Consider the following 27,244-nt stretch of genomic DNA (forward strand, 5'->3'; position numbering starts at 1 on the left):
CCATCATTTCATTTTGGTATACAGGGTGTATCATAATTCATGGCATAAACACATACAGTTGAAAGTACATGATACTAAAAGCAAAAAAGTCTCAGTAAACATAGGGTCAAAAATGCATACCTTAAGAGCTACAAGCAATTTTTCATCTTAGATACTGTGAAACAAATCTCTTCTACTGCATGTTCTTTGCTTTCCATATTTTGGGAAGTGGTAGTATTGACCAAAATAAGAAAAAAAAATGTCCAGCAAACATGTGCTCTAAAATGTATACCTAAAAAGTTATGAGCACTTGATCATTACAGGAGCTGCGTTTCAAAGTAGCAAAGATGAACACATGCTCATAGCTCTTAAGGAATGCATTTTAGAGCACATGTTTACTGGACTTTTTTCTTGTTTTGGTCCATAATACCAGTTCCCAAAATATGGAAAGCAAAGAACTTGCAGTAGAAGAGATTTGTTTCACAGTATCGAAGATGAAAAATTGCTCGTAGCTCTTAAGGTATGATTTTCAACCCTACGATTACTGCGACTTTTTTGCTTCTAGTATTGTGTACTTTCAACTGTATGCATTTATGCATTTAATTATGATGCACCCTGTACATTCTGGTTACCTCTGAGAACACACATGACATCCATTTTGAGTAAAACTGGACAGAAGATAGTAAGGTTTCGTCTCTATTTTGTAATAGTAAAAAATTCTAAATGTTAAACAACCTGAAAGTAGTTGAGATTGTGAGCAAGTGCTATGTAGTTTCAGGTTTCTTGTGGGAGTAATTCATTCTGGCACATGGGGTATCTTGGTGAGGATGAAATTCTTATGCTCAAAATACGTTCTGTGATGGCCATGTTGGAAAGAATGGAGAAAGATAATTAGAAGTTTAAAATTGAGTCAACCCATAAGGCAGGATAAAGTGGCTTGATTAAAAAAAGCAGTGCCCAGAAAAAGCAAAAGATTTCTGCCCATTTCCTTAAAACAAAGTATTTATACATGCTACAAAAATTGTTTATTGCCTGGCACTGAACCATCAATGATTTTATTGAAGTTTCCAAGCACCTTTGAAACTGCAGAATGATGCTGTTCATATGAACTCTTACTATTATGGTTAAATTGGTTTCACTCGAAAATGAAGTCAACTGTATTCTGCACAACTGGCTTTTCTTTCAAATTTAATGTTCATTTAATACAGACGTTCCGGTCTCGGAAATTGACATACAGCCGGGAGAGCAGTATGGTGACCACATGCCCCTCCATATCTGCATCCAGTGACGCCTATGGGCTGAGGATGACACAGCGGCCGGTCGGTACAATTGGGCCTTCACAGCCTGTTCGGGAGGAGTTTAGTTATGATATTCAAGCAGCAATTTTTAAAAAATATTTTCTTGATGTGTTACAAAATAACCATTATAAAAATAGAGGAATGTTGTGTTACATGACCATGACTTTATTTGTGCAGCTTTTCAGATTATTTTAGTTTCAAGCTGTTGTTAATCTTATCAATATGTATTAACTTAACAACCACAACACAGCAGCACATGCTGGGGTGATAATTTCTCTTGCCAAAGTTTAACTGGAAAGGATGGAATAGGTTGTAGAGTCCATTCCTGATCACCAGACTGAATATTAATGTCATGGATTAAATTCTAACCTATATCAGCTTATGTAAATAGCACTGCTTATGGTGACCGGTAAATCTTTGGGTAACATTAAACCAAGTAATTCCACTGGTGCATTGTGAAAGGAGATAGACTAAAGGGAAAATGCAGTGGCAAAGTCAAACATTTTAAGGGAACACTAAATATGATCCGCTCTACATGGAAAAGGAACCAAAGTTCCAGGTTGAAAGTTACAGTATGTAACTAAGTGAGATGATCTTGCAATATAAAGTAAGGTCTACATGCTATTCAGTGAAATCTAAATAAATTTCACAGGACTAAAGGATAAGTTATTCAACTAACAATGACAAAGATTTAATTGGAACAACATTTATCTTTGTTCATTAAAGAAACTAGCCATGAAAATTTCAGATGTTTACTCTGGAATTGTAATAATTTTTTTTATTTCATGGCCACATTAGTGAAGTACACACAAACCATGGAACTTAAATAGCTTTAATGACTACCATGTAAGGCTTATACTTTAAAGAAAAAAAAAAAAAGAGTATATGATGATACATCAGTTACTTATCATCAGATATAAAGATTTCATTTTACATATAGATACAACTACAAATGATTTTTTTTTATTTATAAAATGGCTCTTCATTAGAGAGAGGGTACCACTCTGAAAATAGCATGAATATGTTTTTAGTTTTTGGTCAAAAAGAAAAAGTTGACTAGGTTGGGGGGGGGGGGGGGGGGAATCTACCTGCAAGTTTCATGTTTATCGCAACTGCCAAGTTGGAACGTTTAAGAGGAGTGCATCACCCCTTTTTCTCTTGGTGTACTGCTTATTCCATACAGATCCAGCATAATGTAAGACACTAACTCATCTCAGTTAGCATACTTACTAGGATAAAAAGGTAGGCTCCTTGTGTACTAAAACATATTCCAAAGCACCATTTGAATGTGGCAGGAACTACATAATATACTAGAAGACTTTGGCCCATTAGTGATAGACATTTGGATGTAAAAATGGCTTTAAGAAAGAACATAAATGGATATAGGGGTATAGAGCTCTAATTCTTAAGAGACCGGATATGGGGGGGAGTGGAGACAAAGATGTTCTGGACACTGGATCTGCATCCTGCCCCCTCTTAGCTTAATGAACTATTTATTAACCATAGATATGTAGCTGATGACGTATCAGTATTCTGCTATGGGGATTGTGTAAAGAAAATTTGTTTCTCCTAGCTCAGGACCATTTACTTTCCACATTTCCATGAATCTCAGCATTTAAACACTATAAACAGAAATGTCTAAATGTACTGATTATAATATTTTTAGTACACAAGGAAGGCAGCTATAGTTTAAAACCCTGTCAACTACAAGTTTATGTGATATGGACAACAATCTCTAACTGGCCTTGGATTTGGAAAGATTTTGGTTGTACCTTTTCACAATAACTAGTTTAAGTGTTTCAGAGATATCATGAAAAATTATAAATCTAAATGCTTAGGGTTCCCAAATGTGAACATCACCTCAACCACAACTCTATTTCTACCACGTTACAAATTTCTGGTATGGATTTATTTGCACAGCTGACATAGTGCAGACAGAATGAGCATATTTGTGGCACTAGATGACTAATGACTGACTGAATCTCTTCTCAGACATCACACTAATAATTAAAAAGCGAGGGAGGGGGCGTTCAATCATATTCACAATTTGCTGTTCATCATATGTTTTTCATACATGACACTTTCCTAATGTAATTTTAATGGAATACGACTGAGGCATTACTCAAGAATTCTACTTTCAGTTTGACCATTGCAGCATATATCTAATTTTTAAAACCTCAAATAATGTCAAGGAAGTTACCTTCTCGTTACAGATGACTTTAAAACTTGATTAACACATGTACATTTGACTTTTACAAAATTTTTGTGATAACATCTTACACATCACTGTTTCCAATAGTATGTCATTAAAATAACACACTTACTACAACACTAAAAATTTGAAGAATAAGTATTATAAAATATTTATGTACTATTTTCTATGCATGTTGCACATCAAGATTCTAAAATATTTATGTACATTTAATTAATTAAAGCGATGATCAGTTACAGAGATTTTAAATATACATTTCTTCATTTTCACAATGATACTTTGCAATTCACAAGTACAGTGGTAATAAAAAGTTCCATTTCCACATCACTTCAATATTTCTGACATACAAGCAAAAATCATTCAGACTTCCAAGATTCATGTGGACACCTTGCACTGCATCTGTCCACATTATCTACCTGATCCTGCAGGCGAACTATACAAAAGTAAAGCATTATCCAGTTTCCTTTTCTACTGCTATTGCAGAAAATTAATCTATTGTCCATTTCAAATGTGGTAAAAAAACTGCAATAGCAGTTCTTTGTATATGGTGCTAGTCACATTTACTTGCAAACTGTGTAACTGTCACATTTACAGAAAATAAGTGAGAAACACTTGCAAAACCCCTACAATTGTTCAAAATCAGACTGATCGAAATTCGTAAGGGAAATTAATCACACACATAACATCTCGATCCTTAAACCATTCTCTGTGATTTTCCTCAATTTCTCTCAGCTGAGCTATTAAAATATTTTCAAAAGTCAATGCTTTCGAAGATGTCTTGACAGGTACAGCACTTCGTTCCAACCCTAAATTTACTAACTCCTTACACTCATCCTGCAGCAATTGTTGTAATTCCCTGGAGACACCCTTCTTCTGCTGTGGGTTGAAAACCTGTCTCTTTCTAAAAATTCTTATCTTGGAACTGGAGCTGAAATGCTTGTATCCAAGATGTTCTTCAGTTTCTGATGGTTGTGTTTGTGAAGAACCCTGAAGCATAATGTGATACACATCAGTAAACTGTGTCTTGAGGCTCATTTGTCGATTTAAATGTTTCATAATTTTATTCCTTTGAATTTTTTGTTTTTCTATACAAACTAAACCTTTGGGGTTCCCAGCAACTGTTTTCCGCGTTACCCTATGAGATCTAGCAGAAGTGCAGGTAAATGACACTGATTCTTTGCTCTGACACTGACTACGCAATTTCATTTGGCATTTAGTGTAACAACTTCCATGTTTTGCCCTTCCAATGACATCAACAACTTCATGCATTTTTGGCACATCACCTGAACAAGTGGCACTGCCACTAACAAATGGCGAAACTTTCTCAGCTTCATGGGGAGGCCTACCATTACCAACTTCATGAGAATTATCTAAATAATCCACACTACTACGAGCAGCTTCATTAATTACTGATGTAAGACTGTACTGGTGAAACGCTTCTACTTTGTCACAATGCTCAATGTGTGTTTGTTGAAGTGAATTGGCAGAATTAAGTTTTAATTCTACACTCTTTCTGTGGACACTTTGAAGTTCATAATGCATACTTAATGAATTCTGAATTTTGTGATTTAAATTAATACTGGTGCTGTTTTCATTAAATACCTGTTCACCTCTCTCACCATGTGTTTGATTATAGAAAGTAGGACACCTTCCCCTTGAAGTTACAGGAACTTCAGTGCACTCTCTAGAATTCATTTCTTGTAAACTACCAACTACATCAAAATGAAAACTATTTCTGACACCACTGCTAACCTTACAGGTGGAGAAATATTTATAAGCTTTAAAAGACTTTGTTTTAAATGGTTTTACAATATCATTTTTTACCCTATTTATCCTATTTGAACATCTAGCACGAAGTTCACGTTTACGAAGAACTTTATAATCACAATTTACAATCTTAAAGAACTGTTTATCATGGATGCTTACACATTCATCTTTCATCAGTTTTTGTACTTCTCTTGATAGCTTTTCCACATTCTTGTTAATTTTAATGGCAGCTGTTTTATGCCTTCTTGGAAACTTGTTCTCTATGGTTTTTAAAGAAGTCTCCACACTTTTTCTTGCACACACTGATGTTGAACTTGGTGTTGATTTGAAACGAAGTCTCTGTTGACACTGAGCATCTGAGGTTTCCACACAGTTATGATAAGTCTCATTTTCTTGAACAATATATCCAGAATTTGTCCTTGATGTGTTTGCATATGTTACTGAACTATAAACTGGATCACGTAAAGATAATAGGTAAGTGTCATTACTAGACATTAATTTACTTCTGAAACCTCCTTCAACACTGAATGCTTGATCTGGAGCTGCAGTTACTGCATCTCTTTCAGTGACAGTGCTAGTACAGGGCAGGTCTTCAAATTCAGTATTTAGTGAAACATTTCTAATCCTCAGAGGTGTATGCTGCTCATCTGCACATGAGGGACCCTGCTTTATCTGAAAATAAAGTTTTTTTGTTACTGGAATTTAAACAAATACAGAGGCATAAGAAAGTAACAAACTAGATATATGTCACATTATTTAGGTGCATCAAAAACACACACACAACCTAATTATGGAATGTATAAGAAACAAAGTATATCACTTACATTAGATTGCACATCTAATTCTTCACTTGTACATGACACTGATGTGTCCTTCCTGCTACAGATTCCATGAGTTTCATTCAGACTTCTAGTTGTCAACAAAATATTTTTTTCTTGCACTTGTTTCTGAATTGTTAGCTGTTCTCCAGACAGTTTACTGATGTGATTTGAATACAAAACTCCACTTCTTTGATGTTTAGGCAACACCTTTTCAGACAAAGATGAATAGACATCACCAGGAATAGTAGGATAATTACAGCCAGTTGATTCAGATTCCACGAAAGACTTCTGAGTAACTGCTGTACAGATGACTGGTGGATCAGCAGAAAGAGGCAGCAGAGGACGTAAGATTGATGAATGCACTTGGGATTGTGGTGTGCAGGTATCAGAAACAGCCAGTGCAGCTGACTGTGGGATTTTCTTCCTAGCAGATGATCGGCATTTGAGTTTTGAAAGATAAACCTGGTGGTCAAGTTTTGATGGCAGCACCTTGGGAATCAGTTTTTGTGGAAGGATATATGAAATTAGTGGAGACTGGGTGTATTCACAATCAAGCTGCGAAGAGTGAACATTAGTATCATATCTTGAAGCGCGAAGATGAAGTGGATTAAATTCCATTGTATGTGCCTCTGGAATATACAATGGAGATAAATCACATTGTGTCAGTTCATTACTCGACACTATTTCCTGAGACAGAGAGAAGTCAGTAGCATCAACTACACTAACATCAGTTTCAGAACTGAGCATTGTGCCTACTGACTGTGGGAAGAAAGGTTCTGGAGAGCTGCATACAGATCCCGCACTTGGACTAGTTGAAATTCGCAGATGACCCTCTGAATTTTGTGGAAATTGTGTCTCTGGCACAGAAACTGAATTGTTTAACACTGAAAATCCTTCAGACTGTTCAGTCTCACATGAGTATGCTCCACTAGCTTGTATAATATTTTCTGTACACTCTGAATGTATTTCCACCTCTGCACTTTTTGGTTGACAAAGTAATTGCTTCCCAGCATTATTATGAGCATTTTTCCCGTCTGGATCATAATGAGAATTTAAAGACATCAAATAACTTTCAGTGATGGCTTTTTCTCCAAGTGAAGTTAGATAGTTGTCATCAATGAGACTTTCACTGGAAGTGTCTATTTGCATTTCCATATCATGGTTCAAATTTTCCAAATCATTTTTCTTGGACCAAACATTAATATCCTCATGTCCGAGCTTATGTAAAACCACAGACAGTGGTTTGCAAAGCTGCAACAATTTCAGGCTCTCAGCAGTCAAACCTGTACAAATACAAAAATATATCAGATAGTTATTATGGAACTAGATGAAAGACAAAACAAAGTCTACTTGCATGCCTTTAATTACAATTTTATATAAACAAATTACTTCCAGAAAAAAACATACTGCTTTCCTGGGGCATTTAACTGCATGTGATCAACAGCACAGTTAGGAGCCCAGATATTACATACAGGGTGTAATGGGTATAAGTGCAGATATTTCTATTGGTGATGAAGGATGGCACATTGAGCAATATTACATCAGCATTTACACAATTTGCAGACTAATAATCTCGAAGTAAATGTGGCAAGAGGACGCCATTAATGCTTATTTCCCCTGGGGCAGTAGGCAAAGTGTTGAAGTGAAGAGACAAAATGGTTTGTCTGTACTGACAGGTGTAGTCCACTCAATGGTGCAGTTATGACCATGCAGAAAACATCAGATTGTAAAGCTTGTGACATGTTCGTGGACAGACTATTTGACACAGAGAAAAAATAACCACCCATTACACTCTGTATAAAACTGAACAACAAATAAAAAACAGTTAGCACAGAACAGTTAGACAGACAGACTAATATCTTGTTTAAGAAAGTTTAACTAATTAAAACCTACAGCACTGAACTGGAATGTGTAGATGTGAGAAGGTAGCTTCTTTCATATTAATTAAAGCTGTAAAAATAGAATAAAGAGTACATGGAAAGACAGTGAAGAAACAAAAAATCATCCCAAGAACTATACCAAGAAAACACAACCAGACTCCAACAAAAATCAAAATATAAACAATGACAAAGATTTGTGGAACAGCAGTTGAGATTTTACTGAAGGCAGAGAAGTGAAAAGGGGAGAACCAAGGCTGAAGGTAAAGTCCCTCAGAAGTTCAAGATAGTTTTGTCAATGAACGTGTGCGTGCACCAGTATTTTTAACTATTGCCATGAGGCAGGTCTTTCTCACTTATTTATCAGACTCATTGCCATAATGGCAGCCCTGACATAGTGAGGAGAGTTACTGTCATCGTCACCACCACATTATTATCTGTAAGTCAATGTCTATTTGTGTGTAAGTAATGCACCTGTAAAGATAGTATATTTTCTGGTTAAAGCCCTCATATGACACTAGAAGAACAGTAGTCAGTTCACAACATAGAGTTTCTCTCAAATCCCAGTCAGACCGATGTCAGTGTAAGAACTGTGGTGTGCAGTCTATATTTTTCAAGGCTAGAGATGGGTGAACTTATTCATCATTGGGAACTAACTCATTGGAGAGAGGTTCCCTTATACGGTCTGTTCATTTTAACTCGTTCACTGTTCCTTTTGTTCATCTAATTGAGCAGCGCTGTATGGGTTTTAAACAAGTTAAAATGGGAAACTAGCGGTACTGTACTTGATAATAGTGACCCAGGATCTGAGCAAGGATGGGAGGCTGAGGAGGAACTCAGTTTCTTCATGAATGCTGAAGTAGTTTTGAGAGGATGATGATTATGGATTTAAAAGAACTAAAGTACTTGGTTGTGAGTCAATTCACAGAAAAATGATGTAAAAAGATGTGAAATGAGAAAAGGAGAACTGTCAGCTCCAGGGTCTGTGATGATGTCATTGCGGTTGAAAATGTATGTGACAGAAGCTTTAGCCAGATAGTTAATGTGAGATAAAACACAGTCAGCTAACACTGTAGGTGGTCACTGAAGGATACACTGAGATGAGTCGTCATGATCAGTACAACTAAAATGGTGTGAGAAAAAGCAGACTGTATAGACCTAGAGTGTTAATTAGCTTAAAAAGTTAGATAAATAAAATAAATACATGAAAGTTCAAAAACGACAACAGTACAGAGGGAGAAAGCAGCCTGAAGCCAATATGCAGTAAGCACAGTATGATGGCATCTTTGTGAAAAGCCTGAAGAGAAGTATGCTAAATCTTGGTGGTCCATTTGATTGCTTTCAGTTTGTTGAGGCTTGTGATTCCAAATTGCACGTTTTAAAATTTCTCTCCCAAGGTTGCTTCTCTAGCTAATTTGTCAGCAAGTTCATTTTCTGAAAGACCTGTATGGTTTGGTGTCCATATGAATGTTAATGTCATTCTGGAGCTCAACTAATAGGTCTTTGACATTAGCGACCAAAATGTTTTTGGAGTAGCTACAAATTAGGAAGTCCTTTGTGGCAAAAGTTTCAATGTACTACAGAGCCAACGATATGGTGAGCAACTCTTGCAGTATATACACTGCCTGAACTCTGAAGAGAATTCTTCTCATGCCCTCTTGCATGTGCAATAGCAAAACTGATCCTGTCTTTGACTTTTGATCCAGCTATACAGTTGCATGTCGAATTTGGGTAGTCGTGTAGAACTGAATGGAACTCTTGCATACAGAAAAGTATGGGAAGCTGGAGGTCCGTGAATAGAGCTTCCAATCAGATCCCAGCTGGTCTACCCATTTTTGGGTGATCTGTGAACAGTTTGAAGTGTTGGCTGTGAAACAAGAGTTGAATAGCAAGAATGGGTAAACATCTGACAGATTATGACTGCATAGTTGCCCACGAATTGTTGGTGCCTGAACCTGCTGGTGGGTTACCAAATTCCACCAGAGGGCTGTCTACATTGCTTGTGCAGAAGGCTCCAGCTAACAGCTGCACATCTCTGTTGTGGACCGGACCGGACCTAATAAGACCAGTACTGACAGTGCTTCCAAACGCAGGCAACACATTTGTAGTGCAATTGGGATAAAATCACAAAAGAACTGTGTGGTACGTGCCCCAGGTGCTGCTGCTGAGAAATCTCATTCATCCTGTAATTTGCCTTGAGCTGTAGAATATGCGATAACCATATTAACTTACTGTCAAATACCTCAAAATTTGACAGTTTCCATTAAATGCAAGTAACAGGTTATCAAGGTAAAGTTCTGGGCATGGATGCACAGTCCAGAATTGACGAAAGTCCATGATGCGAGTATTTGTGGGACAATATTTATATCTATGAAATAGGGCCCAATTACGTACTACTTCTATGGCCCCCTGAAGTTGATGCTCAAGAGTTCACAATGATGGAGAGCTGTCGCACAGGCTAAGGTTGTCCACATACAGTGACAACGAGACTGTGGGTCTCACTGCTGTCACAATATCATTGACTGCAATGGCAGTGTTACACCAGGAATTGATCCTCCTAGGTACACAAGTTTCTTGCGTATATAAGCTGCTGGTTGTTGAACCTATCCACATCCTGAATCATCAGATGTATAGGCAATTCTGGATGAAAACAGGTAAACAGTCCACAAAGCACCACTCACGCAGTGTAGACAGGATTTGAAGACTCCAACTCATATTGTATGCCTTCCGTATAGATCACACAACACAGTGATCAGGTGTTGGTAATGTATGCAAGTATTGCGCACTTCAGATTTGAGTTTGTCTGCAGTGGACTGAAATGTCCAAAAGTCACTTTGAAATTGCGGTATACATCCTCTAATTTTTAGGCAGCAACACAGTAGTCAATTGCCATTCTTTCGAATAATATGTACAGCTGTTCATTAGAGAGATTGGTCAATAAATAGTAAAAATTTGAGGGTATTTTCCCAGTTTAATGGTAGGAATAATAATACCCTCCCGCTATTGGAAGGGAAACTCCCCTTCCCATAAAGTGTGATTGAAAAACCCTAGGATGTGTTTTATGCTGCAGTTGCTAAGGTATTTAAGCATTTGATTATAGATTTTATCAGGACCAGGTGCTGTCTCCCAAAGGAAGGAAGGAACAGAGGAAGATAAGGGCTTAATGTCCCATCAAGAATGAGGTCATTAGAGACGGAGCGCAAGTTTGGATTGTTTCAACAATAGGGAAGAAAACTTGCCATGCCTTTTCGAAAGGAACCATCCCAGCATTTGATTGGAGTACTTTAGACAAATCACATAAAACTTAAATGAAGATGGTAGGGCACGGATTTGAACAGTTTTCCTCTCAAATGAGAGTCTGGTGTGCTAAGCACTGTGTCACCTTACTCAGTGCTATGCATTGCCAGTCTGCTATTGCACAGTGGAACTCCCAGTCATTAAATGTAACATTGTACATTTCCATGAAAAATTCAACCATGAGTGTGGGATCAGTACGGATGTTGCCACTGAAGGAGAAACTGTGAACTAGTGTAGACAGTGGGTAGGCTCAAATGCTGCAGAATTTTCCACAGTGGGGTGTGGGCTTACATAAATGATACACACTGTTGCCAACACTCTTGCTTTCTCCTCTTGATTACATGCTATGCCTTTGCTCGAAGTGTCTTGAATGCTGTTAATTGTTCTATTGAGTGGTGGCACTTGTGTTGTTGAAGTGCTCTGCAACATTCTCTGACAAACCTCCACTGCACTGGTGTTCATCAGAAAGAGGCTGAAGAATAGGATAATGCTGCTTCCATAGTACATAAAATCATGTCAATAGTACCTTATACCACTCCTTCAATATCCTTCTCTTGCCTGGTTTCAAACGGTGCTTTGGAGGTGAAGGCTTGCCAGTTGGCTTTCTGAAGTAATTACTGTGGTGCATGAAAATAGTCGCTATACCAGAGGTTGCCTTGGATGGACCACTGGATTAAGTGATATGCTTGGGCTGCAGTCTGTAATATCTATGGCTCAGTATGTTCCATGGACCGTACTAAAATTTGTTGCAGCTCAAGTGTTAATAAGGAAGACTTCTACTGCTAAAATTAACTGCTCTACTACTTGGCCCCTGCTACATGTTGTTTGGCTATCCTACAGATGATTATGGGCACTGAAATTCCCTCAGTAGGAAAAAGGGTGGTTGCAGCTGTTTCACTAGCTCCATAAGCTCATGATATGGTGTAGGACTGACTAGGGGTACGCAGATATTACATACTGTTACCTTAACTGACAACTAGACACTAACAGCCACGGCTTCTAACACAGTGGTTACTGGCACCTGCTCAATGCGTGACAGATGACCTCTTGGCGGTAATGTGATTTGTACAATAGGATTAGTAATTTTTAATACAAGGGAATTGGGTTTTTGAGAACTGTCTCTCCTGAAGTGCTACACCAACTGCAGAGTAAGTAGCCTTTAATTGAGGGAGTTCACCAAGGTGGTAACTGTTACAGTTGCAGTAAAGAAACATCAGATAGTCTCAGAAGGCAGTGAAGGGGAAACAAGAGTATGAATTACTTTGCTGCTCTAAGTTTTGCTCCACATGAATGTGCGGTTTTTCATTGATGTCCATCAGCTTGACTGCAGAGCAGCGGGAGAGGGAGAGGGAGGGAGAGGGGGGTGGGTGGCAGATGGAGCAGATCAACCAAAGCAGCAGAATTATATATCAGATTTAACTTTTGATTTGTTCTTCTTGTCTCTGTGAGATTTTGGTTTCTGTGAGGACTGTCCTGTCTTGTTTCCTGTGACAGAGGACTGTTCTTTCCTATGACTTGCAGCCTGTGGTCCTCTTGGCCAGTGAGTGGTGGTAGACTGCTGGTCTGTTTGGTCCTGGAAGGGGAGCACTCTGCCAGGTGTCCTGTTCCTTAATGATGCTGGAGGAGGATGAATGGGGTGGTTACCACTTATGCTGTGGGTGCGGGAGGTCAAGGGAGCTGGTATTTCCTCCCCGTCTGGAAAACGGGTACTGACACACAGCTAGGGCAAGAAGTTCCTGCCTGAGACCTTGACATTGCAGTAAGTGCGAATTTTGACACAATATTCGTGAAGTCTGATGTCATATCAATTGGGTAAAATTGTTCAAACTTTTTCTTAGCACCTCGATAAAACAGGTTATCAAGAGTTTTATATTACTGGATTCTCTTCTCCTTTTTTGAAATCTGAACATGTCTGTGAATGAGGAGGATGCTGTTTTAAGCAGTTTACACATGTTACGGGTTGTTCACAAGGGCTACCCATATGAGTTGTCCTGCTGCACGCCCCTTACGTAGCCTCCTAAGTACAGCAGGAGGACATGTGTCCACACTTATGGAACTGAAAACATCTCATAGGAGGAGGGAAATAAAGCTTAATATCAAACCTATATACAATGACTATAACTTTTTCAGGTAAAGTAGTTTCACTGAGGGCTAGGATGAAAGCTCCAGTGTCCACCTACTACCCTTAGGTCCTCTCCAGACGTGACAAACAAAATGGACTCTGTGCTGCTCTAGATTAGCACACAGTTCGTCATCTGTTTGTAGCGCTAGGTCCTGTTGGAAGATGATACCTCAAATCCTGTAGAATTTGTTATGAAGGAAGATGGTAACTGGTGTATCCTCGAGCATTCAATGTTTTGATCAACAGCGACCCATTTCTCATCTTTTCTATTGCAGAAACTTCTCTGAATGGATCCCAGTATTTTTGAAGAAAACAGTGTGTTATTTGTTGCAAAAGATTCTCTGTCAGTTCCGAAGCACACTAGGAATTGGGTAAAACACCCACCTCAATTTCTCCTTGCCAGACACCATTCCCATGGTATGGCTAAAGACAGAAACAAAATGGCGTTGTAAGCCTCTGCAGTAAAACCTTATTTTTTATCCATTGAGACAGCTGGGTTGGCAAGGCCACTGGGATGGGTGAGTCTGATCTGTTTTACTGTGGATCATCTGCCATGATGTCACTCTTGCCAATCAGAGGGCTCTTCCCACATGATCCTCACTGGCACAGCAAAGGCTACGTGGCATAGTAGTCATTGCCTGGAGTCCCGGTGCCATAGATTGTACAGGCACCTACTCTTTGGTATACATTGGGGGGGATTACAGCTCAGACGTCAGCAGTATGATCCCTCGGAGCTGCAGCCATGGGGTGCATGAGGATCTCCTCCCCCCCCCCCCCCTCCCCCCAAATCTGTCTCACACACACACACACACACACACACACACACACACACACACACAAAATGGTTACCATGATGAATTTTGGGTGCAAACATAAATCCACTCTAATAGCAGGTACAGAAGGTAACAGTGCATGGTGGGTAGATTATGCACCACATAAGGTGCTATTCCCCAAAGAGCCTGCATTTCTCTGAAATTCAGAAAAATGGATGTCCAACACTAAAATGCGACCATAAGTAATTAAGTAAAAAAGATTGAGGGAAAGATTTTGAAATGAGATAAAACTGCTGGGTGTTTCAAGTCTTCAATGTAAAAACTTAATTAGGTATAAGACTCCTTTTAGTTGCCTCTTGTGACAGACAAGGAAAAACCGTGAGTCTATTCTAGCCCCTTTTTAGCACCTGATACTGCAGGGGGAGAGTTTTGGGATTTCACAACAAATGGTTCTGGGTAAACTTGTTACTGGTCAGTATCCATTGCATATTCCGCCTTTATTCAAACTGATACTGAAGTGCTGCATCTGTTTGTGTGATGCAGCATGATGCAAGTTCAGTTTGTGAACATCAGATTTTTCTGAGAGGCCGCATGCAGCTGTACCCTTCTCCCACTGCTTACACCCATGTTTTATAACAATGTTTTAGAATATTGGATAAAAAGTAAGGTAGAAATTTTTTAACTTGAAAGTTCATAAAATGTCTATAATTAAAACTATTTCTCGTGAAACATACTCCATTGCAATTAAGAATATATAATAATAACAACAGTAAGTATGTGTTATATACATAATTAAAAGGTCACCATTTTAAAAATTGAAATATTTGAGTATAATTATACATGCCAAACTCGTGTGGATCAGAAATTTTTTAAGCTCCAGCAAATGAAACTGAGATTAAAATAGGCTCCCAGTAGTCTTGCAGCCCTTAAATGGATTACCAGCTGTATGTCAGAGGCTAAAAAGTGAAAATGGTAAAGGGAACATTTATGAAAATTTTAATGGCCTCAATTGACTTGTTTTCATAGTTTGTCCTGTGTTTATCCTTTCTGAAGGCAATGAACTTGCTGGCATATAGACTCTTTTTAGGACCACTGAACATAAAAGTGAATAAAGAAGTTTTATTTGTTCCCACTATGACAGAGAATCACCAGCCCTTCAGAGCAACATTTCTGAACTGTAGTTGGTGATGTTAATGATAGCCATAGCCTTTGAATCTTAATTTTTGTGCTATTTGCCAATTCTTTGTCAAAGATTTCCCACAAATTAAAATTTGTTGTTGCGGTAAAAGGTGATGGATGTGCCCTTGAAGGAGAAGTTAGTAAAACACGTTCATTAGCTTTCTCTCGTGCTCTAACTGTACAACTTTATTCACAAGCCCATAACCAGCAGCAAGTATTTTGTATTGTTTGCTTTGAACTCACTCTCTCCCTGTCCCTCTCAATGATGAGCCATGGGTCAAGTAACATCGCTTGGATGCAGCTATTACCACGTGTAACACTTCCCAGTTTGTAAACGTAGGAATGAATTTTAAAAGCATTTTGGGTAATGACACAATTTGCTAGCTGTTCACATCTCTAGAAATTTATAATAGATCTGAAGAACTGCAGTCAGTTCCCACCACCGGGAGGCAGTGGCTGCGTGTGCATGTGTTTTCTGTTTCGTGCAACAGACTGTGTCTGAAAGCTCAAATATTTTAACTTTTTTTTCACTGTACCTGTCTGCAAATCAACAGCTCCTCAATGTGGTGAGTATAAATCTATCTTTCCTTTATTGTTGTTACTACATCCCGAAATTTTCAGCTGTTAAAATTTCTTATTTGCCATAACCTATTTACATAAAATACGTATTCTATAAGTAGATTTTAATACATGATAAATCTGTACCATTATTCTATGTCCTGGACACAACACTGTACGAAAACATACGTTACCTACTGGTAAAATTTGCACACGTCGACAATGTGAAACAAAATCTATTGAAACTTCTTGTTCCTATCAGATGTGCATTATTGTGCTGTAACCAGATGCAAAATGATAAGCAGACACTGTTTATTATGTACAAGCAACCCACCCTGGCTTTGTACCGGTAGCACTCAAGTGCCTACAGGCGGATGACTTGTCTGGCACAGTGATAATGCAAATGCCAATGAAATATGCGACAGATAACATTTGAGCCTTGTGAGAACCTTCCGCCTCCAGTGCCAGTCTGGCCTAAGTATCAAAACCCCTACTGTAGTTCCTGAGATGAGGCTGTAAATACAGGCAGAAAAATGTGCTGGTGGACTTATATTTATAAGATGTATATAAGGAAACATATGCACAGACTTACAAATTAAGCTCATAATAATAATAATAATAATAATAATAATAATAATAATAGTGTGTGGCACAATGGTCTGGTACAAGTCTTTTGGTTGGATGTCACTTCGGTGACTTGCGTGTCCCTAACCAGTTATCCAACCATGGAAAGGGGATCTACAGTTTAACACTGCTTCTAAACCACATTTTGTTTCTGGCAAATCACCACATCATTGAGAGGTGAATGCAACCTTAAAAGGCAATGTGAAAAATCAATGGTCTGCCCAGTATTCAATCCCGTGACCTTTCGGTTCCAGGCATGGCCTTTACTGCTAAACCACCAACATCAATTTCGGTCAAACTTCACTGCTCTCTGGAGTTGTTGTGGCTGTACTGACTCCTACGTGGCAATGACCCAATTTTCACTGTGATTTGTCATCATTCAGGCAATTTCTATGGAATATTTATAAATCATGCTCATGAACCTTCCTAGTGAATCAGTCTATCAGTCAAAACCAGATCAATATACCTATAAGAGTTCCTGAGATCAGCCTGAACACACAAAGTGCAGCACAGGACATCAGTTTACATGTATACAGAAGAGGGAAGGAAGGAAGATAGATAGATAGAAATTATGTTCATATTTTGGCAGATAACCACACTCAAACTAGTGAAAGATAACAAAATAAATTTGTTAACATAAACAGTGACTGGTTGCTACAATTCTATCATCAGTAACATATACTACATGTGTGATCAATCAAGCTTAATGTTGCAACCATGCCCCCCCCCCACCCCCTCCTTTTTCCCCTTGCCCCCTTAATGGAGAATAATAATGGAAAACTTGCAAGATCAGTATGCACTTAATGTAATGTTTTTAATTCACAAATATCCTTATTAATATTTACGGCTTCCATTTAGGAATATTTTCCTGTTGTTTATATGCTATCTCATCAACAATTAAGCAATCAACTATCTTATTCCAGAACACACTGATTCTCACGGCCTGCCTTGGAATCCAACAGATACAAATGTGCTGCTGAATCCTAAAAGTCAGCTAATGATTTATCTTTGGAAATCTACAAGATAGCCACAGAGAAGAAAAATTTGCCGGTGAAGTACATCACCATAAACACAAGTGACACATGAGAGAAGTAGATCAGTATCCTTTAATTGATATGCATGCAGTTGATGATTTCTGTTGACATTATGATAAAATTCCATGTCTCTGACTTCAAATGGAAGTACCTGTACATGTTTCACACCACCAACACTGAAACAAATATATAAATATGTTAAGTCCTTGGTGGAAAATAAATAATTTACAAAGTACAGGTAATAACTCACCGAATAAATATATCAGTTTCAAAAGTTACTTTAAGATCTGTAAGTATGAATATTGTAGCATTACAACAACAGAAACTGCAATGAAACCTTACTGATTGGAAAAGTTATATCACATAGCAATCAGAAATTCTCATGTTAATGCCACTATTAATTATTTATTTTGCAGCTGGAAGCAGTAAAATCTACAGAACTACTAACCTGTGTCTGGTACAGGAGGACGACACCTCAGATGTTTCCTAGGGAATTTGTAAATATGGGCCCATGCATTTGTAGATGTTTTATTTCGTTTCCAAGTGGTAGGCCATGGACCATCTGAATGCTTGGCTTCACGTGTTCGTGGAAGAAAGTCCGTGTAGTCGACACAATGTCTTTCCACTTTTCCTAGATGAACTTCTGAGGAAACAGTTGACGGTTTTGTTCTCCTGTGTAAAGCTAGTCCAAGAGGAGAAGACACAGGAATGGAGCAGCAACGAGTAAAATTCACGCCAGCAACCTTCCATCTCACATCTTTAGATGTTCTCTTTTGTTGCACAGTAGAATCGACTTCTGTATTGTTCTTCAGGCCAAGGTAATCTAGAAATCTGTCCTGTAATATTGATGGATAGTGACAAAAATTAGAAAATATCAACCAAGAAATAACATGCACAACTGTTCTTGAAATTTAAACTTTCAAACAAATGAATTATGAAAAATTAAAGCATAAATAATATGAAATAGAGTTGATTGCACAAAAAAAGTACAGTTTAACATAAATTAACTAACAAACAACTTTCTAGCAGGTTAAAACTGTGTGCCGGACCGAGTCACGAACTCGTGACCTCTGCCTCTCTCAGGCAAGTGCTCAACCAATTAAGCTACTCAAGCATGACTTACGACCTGTCATCACAGATTTACTTCTGCAAGGAACCTCATCTCTAGGGGGGGGGGGGGGGGGGGAATTCTTTGCAATCTGTTCTGCCATAATACACACATCAAAAAAACATTTTGCATCACTCCGGTTCCCAGAACTCCTGAAGAGAGATGTTGACTGTGGATATTGCATCACAGACACATCAGAGGGGTCTGACAGCTGACCAGTTCCAGTCATTCCACCAGGAAGGAGGTACACGGCTCGTGTTGCCTGTAGTTAAACCAAGCCTAGACAGTAAATAGCACAGTTTGATCATGTCCGCATTGTTACTTTGTGCCAGGAATGGCTCTCAACAATGGAAGTGTCCAAGCGTCTCGGAGTGGACCAAAGCGATATTTTCCTGACATGGAGGAGATACAGAGAGACAGGAACTGTTGATGACATGCCTTGCTCAGGCCGCCCAAGGGCTACTACTGCAATGGATGACTGCTACCTACAGATGGAGGAACCCTGACAGCAATGCCACCATGTTTTGTGCAGCCACAGGACTACATGTTATGACTCAAACTGTGCGCTATAGGCTGCATGATGCGCAACTTCACTCCCAATGTCCATGGCGAGGTCCATCTTTGCAGCCACGACACCATGCAGGACGGTACAGATGGGCCCCAACAACATGCTGAATGGACCGCTCAGGATTGGCATCACATTCTCTTCCCCAATGAATGTCGCATATGCCTTCAACCACACAATTGCCGGAGATGTGTCTAGAGGCAACCCGGTCAGGCTGAATGCCTTAGACACACTGTCCACTGAATGCAGCAAGGTGGAGGTTCTCTGCTGTTTTGGTGTGGCATTATGTGGGGTCAACGTACGCTGCTGGTGGTCATGGAAGGCACCGTAATGGCTGTACGATACGGGAATGCCATCCTCTGACTGATAGTGCAACCAAATTGGCGAAGCACTCGCCTTCATGGATAACAGTTCGTGCCCCCATCGTGCACATGTTGTGAATGACTTCCTTCAGGATAATGACATCGTTCGACTAGAGTGGCCAGCATGTTCTCCGGACGTGAACCCTATCGAATGCCTGGGATAGATTGAAAAGGTCTGTTTATGGATGACATGACCCACCAACCACTCTGAGGGGCGTACACCGAATTGCCATTGAGGAGTGGGACAATCTGGACCAACAGTGTCTTGATGAACTTGTGGACAGTATACCATGACGAATACAGGCATGCATCAATGCAAGAGGCTGTGCTACTGGGTATTAAGAGGTACCGGTGTGTACAGCACTCCGGAGCACCAACTCTGAAGGTCTCGCTCTATGGATGTGCAATGTGTGGTTTTCATGACCAATAAAAAGGGCAGAAATGATGTTTATGTTGCTCTCTATTCCAATTTTCTGTATAGGTTCCGGAACTTTCGGAACAGAGGTGATGCACAACTCTTTTTGATATGTGTATTTAGATTATACATTACCTTTCAATAATTGCACTTTTTTAAAGCAAATCACTACTGATGCCTCACAAACAGTCCCCGCAGCAAGATTCACCCAAAAGAAGTTGACAGTACCTATCTACAATAATATCAGTAACGTTAATGGGGGAAAACGTATCTGTCTTTACAAGGCTGCCGGATGCCCAGTTTGGGCCTTTTTGTTTCGTTCAGACATTCTGGGAAAGATTGTGAACTATAAAAGACCCTGTCTGGAATCTTTGTAACTACCATTGCTTCAACCACTGGTAAGCAAAGACAGGCTTTTGACAAAAGAATTTCTCACAAGCTCAGTCAAAAAGCAAACTAATAAGTATATTGTAAAAGTGCAGACAGTCTTCTTTCTTTGAAGGTGTGGCTAGTGAAGTATTAACTTTTTGTGCACTTTATTGTGCTGCCTTATTATTATTATTATTATTATTATTATTATTCTTTACTTTCTCAGACGTTAAGTCTGGTTAAAAATGGAAAGTGACGTGGACCTTGATCAAGCGTCACTTCCTTTTAACTGTATGGTATGTGTTATATTGCATTTAGGAACTTTCGGGTAATTGAACATGTATCAATAATTACTGATTTCTGTAGTTGTATATATAAGTTTGGATGTAGCTGTATTGCATTGATGTACTGGTGGATATTGTGTGGTATGACTCCTGTAGTTGATAGTATAATTGGTATAATGTCAACTTTATCCTGATGCCACATATCCTTGACTTCCTCAGCCAGTTGGATGTATTTTTCAATTTTTTCTCCTGTTTTCTTTTGTATATTTGTTGTATTGGGTATGGATATTTCGATTAGTTGTGTTAATTTCTTCTTTTTATTGGTGAGTATGATGTCAGGTTTGTTATGTGGCGTTGTTTTATCTGTTATAATGGTTCTGTTCCAGTATAATTTCAATTCATCATTCTCCAGTACACTTTGTGGTGCATACTTGTACGTGGGAACGTGTTGTTTTATAAGTTTATGTTGTAAGGCAAGCTGTTGATGTATTATTTTTGCTACATTGTCATGTCTTCTAGGGTATTCTGTATTTGCTAGTATTGTACATCCGCTTGTGATGTGATCTACTGTTTCTATTTGTTGTTTGCAAAGTCTGCATTTATCTGTTGTGGTATTGGGATCTTTAATAATATGCTTGCTGTAATATCTGGTGTTTATTGTTTGATCCTGTATTGCAATCATGAATCCTTCCGTCTCACTGTATATATTGCCTTTTCTTAGCCATGTGTTGGACACGTCTTGATAGATGTGTGGCTGTGTTAGATGATACGGGTGCTTGCCATGAAGTGTTTTCTTTTTCCAATTTACTTTCTTCGTATCTGTTGATGTTATGTGATCTAAAGGGTTGTAGAAGTGGTTATGAAATTGCAATGGTGTAGCCGATGTATTTATATGAGTGATCGCTTTGTGTATTTTGCTAGTTTCTGCTCGTTCTATAAAGAATTTTCTTAAATTGTCTACCTGTCCATAATTTAGGTTTTTTATGTCGATAAATCCCCTTCCTCCTTCCTTTCTGCTTAATGTGAATCTTTCTGTTGCTGAATGTACGTGATGTATTCTATATTTGTGGCATTGTGATCGTGTAAGTGTATTGAGCGCTTCTAGGTCTGTGTTACTCCATTTCACTACTCCAAATGAGTAGGTCAATATTGGTATAGCATAAGTATTTATAGCTTTTGTCTTGTTTCTTGCTGTCAATTCTGTTTTCAGTATTTTTGTTAGTCTTTGTCTATATTTTTCTTTTAGTTCTTCTTTAATATTTGTATTATCTATTCCTATTTTTTGTCTGTATCCTAGATATTTATAGGCATCTGTTTTTTCCATCGCTTCTATGCAGTCGCTGTGGTTATCCACAATGTAATCTTCTTGTTTAGTGTGTTTTCCCTTGACTATGCTATTTTTCTTACATTTGTCTGTTCCAAAAGCCATATTTATATCATTGCTGAATACTTCTGTTATCTTTAGTAATTGGTTGAGTTGTTGATTTGTTGCTGCCAGTAGTTTTAGATCATCCATGTATAGCAAATGTGTGATTTTGTGTGGGTATGTTCCAGTAATATTGTATCCATAATTTGTATTATTTAGCATGTTTGATAGTGGGTTCAGGGCAAGGCAGAACCAGAAAGGACTTAATGAATCTCCTTGGTATATTCCACACTTAATCTGTATCGGCTGTGATGTGATATTATTTGAATTTATTTGGATATTAAGTGTGGTTTTCCAATTTTTCGTTACTATGTTTAGGAACTGTATCAATTTAGGATCTACTTTGTATATTTCCAATATTTGTAGTAACCAAGAGTGGGGTACACTATCAAAAGCTTTTTGGTAATCAATGTATGAGTAGTGTAGCGACCTTTGTTTAGTTTTAGCTTGATATGTCACCTCTGCATCTATTATCAGTTGCTCTTTACATCCTCGTGCTGCTTTGCAGCAGCCTTTTTGTTCTTCATTTATAATTTTGTTCTGTGTTGTATGTGTCATTAATTTCTGTGTAATGACTGAAGTTAATATTTTGTATATTGTTGGTAGGCATGTTATGGGGCGATATTTAGCTGGGTTTGCTGTGTCTGCTTGATCTTTAGGTTTCAGATAAGTTATTCCATGTGTAAGTGTATCAGGGAATGTGTATGGGTCTGCAATGTAACTGTTAAATAATTTAGTTAGATGTGAATGTGTTGAGGTGAACTTCTTTAGCCAGAAATTTGCTATTTTATCTTTTCCAGGGGCTTTCCAATTGTGAGTAGAATTAATTGCTTGGGTGACTTCATGTTGCAAAATTATCACTTCAGGCATTTGTGGTATCATCTTGTATGTGTCTGTTTCTGCTTGTATCCACCGTGCATGCCTGTTATGTTGTACCGGGTTTGACCATATGTTGCTCCAGAAGTGTTCCATGTCTGTTATGTTTGGTGGATTGTCTATTTTAATGTGTGTGTTATCTATTGTCTGGTAAAATTTCTTTTGGTTTGTGTTGAATGTTTGGTTTTGTTTCCTTCTATTTTCACTTTTTTTGTATCTTCTAAGTCGTTTGGCCAATGCTTGTAATTTCTGTTTCTTTTCATCTAATTGCTCTATCGCTTCTTGTTGTGAGATTTTACCTAACTTTTTTCGTTTTTTTTCTGACATTTCATTTCTTATAAATTGTGTTAGCTGTCCGATGTCCTTTCTCAGTTTTTCTATTCTGATCTGTAGCCTGTGTTGCCATGCTGGTTTTGTGGGTTTCTTCTGTGTGTTGGTTGGTTCTGATCTCTGCCTAGTGTGTATATTTAGTGTAGTGAGTGCTCCTATATAAACCAGTAGTTGTAACTCTTCCATAGTTGTATTTTCATTTATTTTGTTGTGTATGATTGTGTTGATAGTTTTTATTGTTGTTTCGACTTGTGGGTTATGTGGTGGTCTATGCAAGAATGGTCTAATGTCTGTATTTGTGTCTTTGTATTCTATATATGTCAGCTGAAATTTTTCTTCTATATCTAACATGTGTGTCACTTCGTGTTCTATTTGTGCTTGTTCTGGTGGCTGTCTTAAGATTTCGTTTTCCTCTGATTGTTTAATTGATGCGTGTTGTTCTTTGTTTGTTTGCTCTGGGATGTTTGAGTCCATTACTGTATGTTCTTCTTCTTCTGATTGCACATTATTTTGTTCCAGTATTTGTTGTACTTGTTGTTTGATGTTTTCTAATTCTGACTGGGGTATCCTGTTATTTTTGATTATTACACGGATCTGATCAGCTAGTCGTTGTTCTGTTAAAAATTTTAATTCTGGGTATCTGATAATAAATGTTGTGTATACTTGTGATCTGTATCCAGTTGTGTTGGTTCCTAGGTTTGTTGCTTGGTAATAACAGAACATGAGGTGTCGATTAACTTCATCTGACCATCTCATCCTCTGTCTTTCTTTTCCTTCTAGGGTGGTTGCAGGAAGCATATCCTGCAAAACACCTCTATTTGGATTTAAATCATTTTCCAGTTGGCTAGCAGTGTCGTTACCATTGTGGGCGGGCATAGGGTTCAAACATCGTCCCCGACCATGACGGCGCTTGTCCGAGGCTTCTTTAGTTTTGTCCTGAACCAACTAATTACACTAAAATGGGGGGTAGCCCTATTAGTGGTTAGTTTCAGATGCATAGAACAGGACAGTGTGCATACCTAAGAATTCATTAAAACTCTCTGTTTCAGACCTATTCCCTCTACCAGTCTATAGAAACTAGTTTCAGCTGCCAAAATATTTTAAGCAGGGGTTTGTACTAAAACAAAATTTTATTAATAATTTCTGACTTCCTATGAAACACAGGATATTTATAAGTGTTTCTTATGTGCACACTGCACCCTTCAAAAATCACTAGAGGAAACGAAATGATCTGGCATCATAAAGTACAAATGGTTACACACATATGAAAAAGCTTAACATGAGAGATGAAATTTATGGGTTTCAGGTTTTAAGGAAGCCTCTGATGATGACTGTTCTCTCTCCTTTAGCCCTGTTCTACATCTACATCTACAGTCTGCAAACCACTGTGAAGTGCATGGTAGAGGGTATGTCCCACTGTACCAGTTATAAAGGTTTCTTCTCATACCATTCATGTATGGAGCACAGGAAGAATGATTGCTTAGATGCTTCTGTGTGTGCTGTAATTAATCTAATCTTCTCCTTATGATCCCTATGGGAACAGTATTTAGGGGGTTCTAGTATATTCCTACGGTCATCGATTAAAGTTGGTTCTCAAAAATCTGTAAATAGGCTTTTTAGGAATAGTTTACATCTATCTTCAAGGGTCTACTAGTTCAGTTTTTTCAGCATCTCTCTAACTCTCTCCCACAGGTCAAATAAACCTGTAACCATTCCTGCTGCCCTTCACTGTACACATGCAATATCCCCCATCAGTCTTATTTAGTATGGTTCCCACACACTTGAGAATATTGTAGGTTGGGTCGCACGAGTGATTTGTAAGCCACTTACTTTGTAGACTGATTGCATTTCCAAAGTATTCTACAATAAATTGATGTCTACCATTGGCTTTACCCACAACATAGCCTATGTGATCACTCCAACTGATACCTCTACAAAGTGTTGCACATCCAAGTATTTGTACAAGACTGCCAACTCAAAATTTCATTTGCTGACAGTTTATCCATAGGATACTGCATTTTTGTTTGTTTGTATCACTTTTTTTTGTTTTGTAAAGTGCACAATTTTACTTTTCTGAACATTTGAATCAAATTTCCAATCTATGCACCATTTTTAAATCTTATCAAGATCTGGCAATATTTGTGCAGCTTCTTTCAGACAGTACTTCATTATGGATAACTCCATCATCTGCAAATGGTTTGAGGTTACTGTGAATATTGTCTGCAAGGTCATTAATACACAACATGAACAGTAAGAGTCCCAACATACTTTCCTGGCGCACTCATGAAGTTACTTCTACACCTGACAATGACTCTCCATCTAATATAACACACTGTGTCTTCACTAACAAAAAATCGTAAATCCCGACACAAATTTCGCATGATATCCCATATGATAATACTTTTGATTGTAAGTGTAGATGTGGTACCGAGTAAAATACTTTTCAGAAATCAAGAGATACTGCTTATATCTGCCTGCCTCCAAAGCTCTCAGCACGTCATGTGAGAAAAGCATGAGATGGGTTTTGCATGATCGATGTTTTCAGAATCCATGCTGGTAGGGGTAAAAGGATTAAATTGGGACAATTCCCCTGAGTTTTCCTTTGTAAAGGAACATTTGAAAATGGAGTTACGCATTTGAGCTTTTGGTTTGCTACCATCAGGTTCAGTTCCTGTCTTATTTGCAAGTGACTGGACACTAAATTTGGTGCCATTAACAGCCTTTACACATGACCAGAATTTCTTTGTGTTGTGTTTAGGATGACAATATCCTGCTATGGTAGTTAATGAAGACTTCAGACATTGCTCTCTTTACACCTGGATGCATTTCATTCAGCACCTCTCTTTCTATGGTCCTATGATTTGTTTTACATTTATTATGCAGTAGTCTCTGTTCCTTTAGAATTTTCTTTATGGTGACTGTATACCATGGAGGGTCCCTTCATTATGAACAGTTCTACTGGGTACATATCCACCCAATGCATGGTCAACTATTTGTTTTAAACTTGAGCCATAGTTCTTCTACATGCTCTTGGTGCTGAAAGTTTCAAGTTTCTCATTGAGATACGACACTACTGCTTTTTTATCTAGTTTACTGTGTGTGTGTGTGTGTGTGTGTGTGTGTGTGTAACCGTTGTCTTTTGATCACTGCTGTCACAACCATTCCATCCAATATATTTCCTTTATGAGTGGGGTTCTGAACTATCTGTTCTAGGTACTTTTTGGAGAAGACATTTAGTAATGTTTCACAGGATCTCTTATCACACCCACCACTAACAAAACTGTAATTTTCCCAATTGATTGTGGATGATTAAAGTCTAGATGATTACAGTGTGATTGGTGAACTTACACATAAATGAACTGATGTTTTCTATAAAGTTTTCAATTACATCAGGAGGTGATTCTGTTGGGTGACAGGAGGATACAATTACCATTTTATGCCCAGCCCTGATATGGAGTCTTGCCTAAACAATCTCACATGCAGCTTCAATTTCTATCTCACAGGATTTGAGTTTTTTGTCTACTAAGACAAATACACTGCCTCCACTCTCCATTAGCTTAACCCTTCAATATACACTTAGATTTCCCCCCAAAATCTCACAGCTATCAATTTAAGGTTTTATCCAACTTCCTGTACCTAGTATTATGCAAGTTTAACTGCTTTTCAGGAGTGCTCCAAACTCTATTACTCTGCTGTGAATGCTTCAGCAGTTAATTAATAAGATTTTAATACTCTTGCCTGGGGAGGGGGGCGCATTATTTTGAATCTTACATTTATACCTCTTAGTCTCCAACTGCTGTAGTTACTTGGAATAGATGGAGAGTTGCCTTGTGTGCAGTCAGCTACCTGGGTAGGAGCTTCTGATGTGTTGTGCACACCTGGCTCATTTAGGTGGCCCACACAATTCTGAACCTCATGGCACAAGTCCCAGGAAGTCACAGCCTAGCTGTCACGGAACAATCAAAGTA

The 27,244-nt window shown here is 38.3% G+C and overlaps 1 protein-coding gene across 1 annotated transcript in view; it reads right to left on the reverse strand.

Annotated features, from left to right (window-relative positions):
* Positions 1–3,717: 3,717 nt before the first annotated feature.
* Positions 3,718–27,244, reverse strand: part of LOC126248611 (uncharacterized) — a 214,004-nt gene continuing 190,477 nt past the window's right edge. The window contains exons 9-11 of the mRNA XM_049949758.1: positions 17,990–18,377; positions 6,081–7,360; positions 3,718–5,928 (exon numbers count right to left, since the gene is read on the reverse strand). Coding sequence (XP_049805715.1) covers positions 4,129–5,928; positions 6,081–7,360; positions 17,990–18,377 — 3,468 coding nt within the window. The 3' untranslated portion in view covers positions 3,718–4,128. The remainder of the gene's footprint in view (positions 5,929–6,080; positions 7,361–17,989; positions 18,378–27,244) is intronic.

The sequence above is a fragment of the Schistocerca nitens genome, chromosome 3 (assembly GCF_023898315.1).
Source record: "Schistocerca nitens isolate TAMUIC-IGC-003100 chromosome 3, iqSchNite1.1, whole genome shotgun sequence".
Taxonomy (NCBI): domain Eukaryota; kingdom Metazoa; phylum Arthropoda; class Insecta; order Orthoptera; family Acrididae; genus Schistocerca; species Schistocerca nitens.